The sequence below is a fragment of the Sitodiplosis mosellana genome, unplaced genomic scaffold, assembly GCF_009176505.1.
Source record: "Sitodiplosis mosellana isolate CC-2019 unplaced genomic scaffold, AAFC_SMos_1.0 Smas_scaffold_6226, whole genome shotgun sequence".
NCBI classification, from domain to species: Eukaryota; Metazoa; Arthropoda; class Insecta; order Diptera; family Cecidomyiidae; genus Sitodiplosis; species Sitodiplosis mosellana.
This window is the reverse complement of record NW_022601467.1, coordinates 8122733-8130152: the sequence shown is the minus strand read 5'-3', so window position 1 is coordinate 8130152 and position 7420 is coordinate 8122733. Positions and strand designations below refer to the sequence as shown.

General features: G+C 35.6%; 1 protein-coding gene across 1 annotated transcript; it reads right to left on the bottom strand.

Moving 5' to 3' along the window:
- Positions 1–2226: 2226 nt before the first annotated feature.
- Positions 2227–6643, bottom strand: LOC129579370 (dynein light chain 1, cytoplasmic-like). Its single transcript, XM_055469413.1, has 3 exons — positions 6257–6643; positions 5282–5476; positions 2227–4749 (listed from the first exon to the last, which is right to left on the bottom strand). Exons 2-3 carry the CDS (start codon positions 5387–5389, stop codon positions 4588–4590), a joined length of 270 nt encoding a protein of 89 aa, XP_055325388.1. The 5' UTR covers positions 5390–5476; positions 6257–6643; the 3' UTR covers positions 2227–4587.
- Positions 6644–7420: the final 777 nt, after the last annotated feature.

The following is a 7420-nucleotide window of genomic DNA, read 5'->3' as shown; positions in this document are numbered from 1 at the left end:
AAAATACAATGTAGCAACGAGGACACGTCGTGATGGGTTTAGATTGTAAAGATTAAGTTTATATCGATGGTAAGCAAGTTGAAGAAACAACACATGTTAAGCCGACGGCCCACAGCGTCATGCTCCGGTAAAATGAAACAAGTGTAGTTTAAATTTTATGAAAAACTATGCACAATTTCTGGTTGAGATACTTTTTCCATATTTTACAAATTACAATTATTGTTATTAAAAAAGTTTAATGTATTCTTTATTTTTATGTATAGTGCACTTTCACCTTCCTCAACAGCACTCTCGTTCGTTCGTTCGAGGTCCCGATTCATGGCACCGCATTACCCCAATTTACATGCTCTTTTCAAGCGCCACACGCCCCAACCGGAGACGAGAGAAAGAGGAAATGTTGGACGAGGGCGCGCGTTCGACTGAAACGCAACGACAACGAGAAACGACCGACCGATGATAATATAAGTGAACTTTGACTGGAATAAATCAATGAGATTTGGCTATTATTAATAAGATAAGTTTTTATGCTGTTGTCTTTCTCTTTTTCGTTCTTTCGCTCCCCTTCTCTATGCCTCTTCATCGAATCTATTTTTCATATATTTATTATGACCTCAATAATTTTCTCCACAATAATGAAAAGAACACTATTTCGACCTGGAAAATTAACTGGGAACATATCTGGAGAAAAAATTGCATAGCATCAACGACAATCATGCTTGTAATCGAAACTATTACGGTTCTGAATATGCAAACTAAATCCAATTTGAAATGATAATGTGACGGCAAAACCGCCCAATGATGCGACATTCCAATAAGAAACGAAATTGATTTATCATCATGCTATGCTGTTGGTGGTGATGGTAGTGGTGATGTTGTTGAACAAACCCAAAAGAAAAAGTGACAAAGGAACACGAAGAAAAAGTACTAAGAGCGAAAAACCGTATGCAATCGAACAAACGGAAACTTTTCACTACTGTATTATCTCACACATTCTTCGTTCTCCTTCTCTCTCGACTACGGATTTCCCATGATGTGCTTGCTTTTGTGTATACGTTGCCTTTTTGATTGTTTTTATTTCAGCTTCACCAATTTAAGTGTTTTCGGAACTACTTGAACAACGATATCTCTTTTATTTGTAGATAGGAAACTAAAAACCATAGAACGTATACACACAAACACCATAAGAGTAAGAAGAAGAAGAAGATGAAGCAGGAGAAAAAATGCAATCAATACATAAAAGTGGGTCCGCATTTGTATTTTATGGAGCACGAGGCAAAATCATTTCACCGAAAACAAAGTAATGTAAGCTATTTATATTGATCAAGTGGAAAAACAAACTACAACATACAAGCTGTAATATACTTTGGTCGTAAATTTAAAAATATTGCCATAAACTTCATAACCCTATGTCTTGTGCACGTTGCTTTTCTTCTTCTTTCTTTCTTTTTTCTCTCCTTTCTTCTCGGTGTTTTTCTTTCCTTTTCTTTTGTTGTTTGCATTTTTATTTTTCTGTGTTTCGTTGCTGGTTTCGCTGCTGCTGCCATGCATTGCATGGACAAATATTCGCTGCTTGATTCCTTTGTATCCCAATTTCCCTCTGTGTACAATACTCTTCGTTCGGTCGGTGTCTTTTTTACGTCGCTAAAGCCATAATAGTGTGTCGGAGCTTTTCAAATCGTTTCGTTTTCGTTTTTCCATCGAAATTATGACGAAAAGCTTTATTACATAGTTATAGACCGAAGACGAGAACAAAAAATATAACAAATGAAATATAAATCTTTTGATCAGATGCAGAAATATGGCTTATGTTTTGGTAATTTTCTCTGAATATTGCATGAAATATGGTATATAGCTTTGAACTTCTTTTTTTTGTTATGTAAACATTAACAGTCTTAATATCCTTCCGAAAACAATTTTTTCGGCACATAACTTTTCCATCGGCAATAGATGAATCCATTCTTCCTAACACATTTCCCACTTCGTCTCACCGCTAGGAAAAAACAAGAATCGAAATGCGAAGGTGTAGGAGTTGTTGCAAAATCGTGAAAATTCGAATTATTAGATAAAGATCATAGAATTCACGGTAAATTAACTTAGAATGTATCAATGAGTTTGCACACGAAGCTTTTTATTAAAATGACATTTATTTGTGACAGCAGCACGTAAGAAAATGTGATAATAATGCAAAGTAAACACTTGGTGTGTACCGGACTGCATTCGGATCGAGTGGATTTTCATCGGAATCGATCACATCTACCAAAAACCGAAAAGAAAATTTTGCTCAACATTTTTATCCAAAAACTTTCATCAAACCGTTTTCTTTTTAAATTTGGTGCCAAAATCTAGAAGCGTTCCAAAAACTTCGTATTTTAATATCTGCAAGTATAAAACTCGAAGTCTTGGGTAATGGTTTGAACATGCAACGTAATAAAATTTTATTTCAATTAACAGCAGAAAATCTTTGCGTTGGAAATCTTAATTGATGCTCCAACACTTAAACGGATTAAATGTGCAATTAAGATTATTCGAATGCCTGAGTGAAGAAACTAGCGAAGCATTCGAAATGGCTTAATATTTTTACCTTTAGCAAAATGCAATCTATAATGAAGCTGCACAGGGTGGATTGATGGTGATTGAGTGGGTGAGGTAAACTGGGAAGAAGGACAGAGAGGAAGAGATTTAAAACTGATTCAAGTAAATGATCCGGGCAATTCATGTGGTATATTATAATAATAAAAGCACGATTAAATGATTTGCTTCACATTACGTATGGTTTATTGAAAGAAGTTTTGTGCACTACATTCACTTTATTCATAAGACATTTCCATTCTCACAGTATTTCCATTCGCATGTATTTGCTCCGGTGTTGCTTTCTGTATGGGTTTTTATATATATGTATATTTATAACGATAATATTATAATTTCGGTTGGTTTTTCTGTCACAGCAATTGCTGAATTTTGTATTGTACACATATAACCATATAACATAGATATATCAACATTGAAAACAATAAAAAAAGAGAACGAAACAAGAGCATTATAATGTTTTACATAAAAACTGATAAACAGCTATAACGTGACGGCCTGAGAAGAAAAACCTTTCCTACAAAACCTGTGCGCAGAACACAAACACCGAAATTTTTTAGTCAAAAGGCGAATAGCCAATTTGTGAGCGCAAAAACCTAATATATTTACAGCGAGCGCAAAAGCATAACAGGCTTACTTATACGGAGTTTGCATGCTAGTGGGCTTGTTATACTTTTTTGCTCGCTGTAAATATATTAGGGTTTTGCGCTCGCAAATTTGCTGTTCGCCTTTTGACTAAAAAATTTCTGTGTTTGTGTTCTGCGCACAGGTTTTGTAGGAAACGTTCTTCTTCTCAGGCCGTCACGTTATTTCAACCCTCCAATGCATTAATTTTTCCCAGGGCTAGGAGTACTGGTACTTGGTTGATTTTTGGCCATAGATAATTAAAAAAATATTCATAATCCTGGATTCCTCATGGTTTAGTCAGGAAATGCGATTGACATAAATCAGAGAACAATCAAATCCATTATTTTAAAGTGTCAAAAATGTGTCTAATTTGAATTTCGAATAATTTGTTTTGTCAAATTCTTGTTTTTGCACACATTTTTGTTTATAACTTTACAATCACACTACATAGACAAATATTGCCAAAGACAAAAATTAAAAAAAAACATTGACGAATAAAAATTTCCTTTGAAGCAATGTGATCCGATGTACGGTTAACGTTCTACAGGCGTTCAAATGTTGCCCGTTTAGAGGCGGTTGTATGCATTAGAGGGTTAAAGGGTTTTTCTTGTTATTATTCTTGCGCCTGCAGTTAAAAAATAAACGGAAAGATAACTCAACTGAAGTGAAACCAAATTGGCCTTGTGAATTTCATTTTTAAGCACAGTGGTGTATGTGTTTGTGTGTTTGTTTAGTCATTGTGTTATCATAACACTGTTATGTGTTCGGTTTAAGTTCATGGGCTGAATGTTCCATTTAAGTGTTCATAAATAGTTGCATTTGGTTGGCTTATAAATTTAAAAATAAAATCTAATAACAATAAACATAATTTCGACTGACATGTTTTTTTTTGGTCTATTTTGCTCATGGTATTATGGTGAAACATTTAATTGACGTCATCTTCAAATTAAACGCTGTAGAAGCTATATTTGTTTGTCACTTTCTCCATTTTAAATGGAAATTTTTCCATTTTCTTTTCATGTTTGTTTCTTATTCAAAACAGAAGGAATGAGTCATTTAGTCAGACGTTTGAAATCTTGCCAAATTGAGCCCAAGGCAAAATGGACTCTGTTTCTCGATGAGCCTCTAAATGCACTAACACTGAGGATGGCGTTTTCTATTTTTTTTTCGGGTACAAAAGATTAATGTCAGAAGGCTTCTAATTGATTTGTGGAAATTATTGCTGTTGGAAATAATACAGAAATTCCGATGTCAAACGGTGCATTTGAATGAAACAAATACAGGGATTTGTACATAAAAATGTCTGGCATACATAATATTTAAATTGGAACGGATTATTTGAGTCTACTCAATTCAATGAGTCGATCGAACGGCCTATCCACTTTTGAAGAGTAAAATCGCAACTTGGCCTAGGTAAAAATAGATGAAGTGCCGAGTCTCATGAGTCACATACGAACCGAAATTCCGACCAACAATGCAGTGCCAAGTCGGGTTGTATTTTTTGTCAAACTCTTTTTTAATGTATGCCGCAATGTCCTAAACCAGGAGAAAAGAAAAGTGAAAGTTTTATGTAAATGATTCAAAATAAACACTTCAAGAGTAATTTTTGCTGCGCACAAAGTGCGCACCAAGAGCATAATTATGGTATCTCGCTGAAGTGAAATGACTGTGCGAGAGACAGAAAGGGTGAGAGAGAGAGAGACCCCCCATTTACAAACTCTGGTACATGACACGTTCATTATTCATCAGCGCGTGCGAGCGCTGGCTCCGGCAATTATTTATGTTTAATTCATAAATAATTTAAATAAATTTTAATGCAAATGTATTTAAAGCGGAAGCGGAGTTGCCGAGCTGATAAAAGCGAGCACCAGAGCCAAATGCTAAAGCACAAAAGATAAATGAATGGATGGAAATAAAAACAAAGAGGCGACCAAGAAATGATGATCGCACGCGCGCTTCCATTACACAAATGTGCCATTTGAAAAGGTATTTGTCATTGGGGTTCCTCTATTATTATGTTGATTTGGAAGTGCTTTTGATTAGGTCCGAAGTGCCCTGCAGCAATTACCTTCTCAATGTTGAATTTTTCCAATGCTTGTGTCGCACAGTCGACCGCATCCTGTTGCATTTCCTCCCCCATATCAGCATTTTTGATGACCGCTTTTCGTTCCGACATCTGTGTGACTGTTTTTGTTGTTGTTGCTGTTGCTGTTGCTGTTGCTGTTGCTGTTGCTGTTACTTCGAATCAACCCTTTTAAATTACCTGAAAGTGAAAGACCAATTACAAAATAAAGTTGTAAATGACTGAATGTCATGCAGCTGGGAAAAAAATCAGCGCGCGTGTTGATGAAGCAATTCAAAGGGCTGTGTATATAAAAAAACAACAACACTGGCTTTCGCTCATCGTTAGCATTCTATTTTTGGATGTATCTGATAAGAATATCCTTTCAATGGATGGTACGGATTGCGTTAGCTACAAATTTTATCCATTACCAGTGCGTACGAGTGTGTGCGATGGTGTATGCTTGTTGTCGATGGTGCTAATGGTGGTGATACCTTTCAGCATTCGCACGCTGTCAATATACGTTCACCATGTACACGCAACCTGTACGGCACAACAAACCAACTGGGGGGAAGAGGATGTTACATGTGTTCATACAGCACAACTCCGTATCCATCTTCAATATTTTTTTTTATCCCTCGGTTTTATTTAAATTATTGAAGGATATGTCTATTTTTAAACTACATGGAAAAAACGGAACGACATGGAAAACTTGATGATTCAATGCCATGCAGGCTTGTGCCATCACCACAAATTGATTAAGCAAAAAATGGATTGCGAAAGTTCTAGATTTTCCAATGCAAAGAAAGAGAAAGAGAGAGCCAAAGCTTAAACTTTGCGAAAACTCAATACTCTGTTATTCTTTAGTGCTGGGACAAATATGCGAGATGTACCACAAAATATCAATTCAATCATATACTTTTTTGACAATATTGACGACGACTACTTTTTAACCAAAAATTAAATTGGTATCAAACTTACCGATTGCAAAAATGACTTTATATTTTCGACGTTCTGTGCTTATTTATTTTTAGAGCTTATGACCAGCCGAGTGCCAAATTTTCAACCAATAGTTTGTTCTTTTCCGAATAAATTCCCAGTCACAATTACTTTCGCTTAAAATACTACTCAGTTCACTATCACTTATCTTATTTTTAATTTAAATCAGTACCAAATTTTCTGGTCGATTGTTGGGTTTTTGCTTACTGTTTCACTTGAAATTTACTGCCTATATAAAATAATCGAATTTCCAATACTTTCTGCATCTGCACGCAAACCGTATCGAAAATGTTATGTTTCAACATGTTTCGCCTACTTGTTGACTTTTTCGGTTCGGTATCCACGATGGATACGGTACGTCAGTGGCGCATTTTCATTGGACGTCAACGGTGTTGTCTGCCAGAAGTCTTCTGACAAGTCTTCTGCCACTCAAATCGAAATGTGTTCGTTCAATGGCACCGCATGCTATAGCAGACGCACACAATTGCGACTGCTTGTTGGAGAATTGTTCGCACAAACGTAACAACTTCAGCTGTTGCTCTACTTTCGTTGAAAATTTCCGATTTAATACAATAACATTAAAACAGATGACATTTGATGCTATTTTAACCGGATTTCTCTCTTATTGCGTGATAAATTTACGAAAACATTGACAGGAATTGTGTTTCTTTTGTTGACATTTCATTAAGTTCATTCGATTCTACCGTTATGATTACCATTTCGAAATAGAATTATGAAAAAAAAATATAAAGTTCATCAAATAGTTTTAAATATTATTATTGGAGAAAATGGTTTATTGCTTAGTATTTTTTGACATAGTTAAATGAAGTTCAATTCAAGTGAGTTCGAGAATATCTTGAGATTGGCATTGCTTGCGATTCCATGCAAAATCAATATGAAAAACTTGCCAACCACACATAATATACCTGTGGTTGGAAAGTTTCCATCGTTCGATAAATGTGAGCGAGTGAGTGAGAGAGAGAGAGAGAGGGAGCATTGAATACAGATTGGTTCGGCAACGGTGGTGCGGCATACATATTCAAAATGTAGCGAATGTGTAAACACCGTCGTCATCGCAACGAAGTCGCCAATCGTTCAATGCGAATAATGAAAATCTTGCAATTTTGTGAATCAATGAATTTTAAA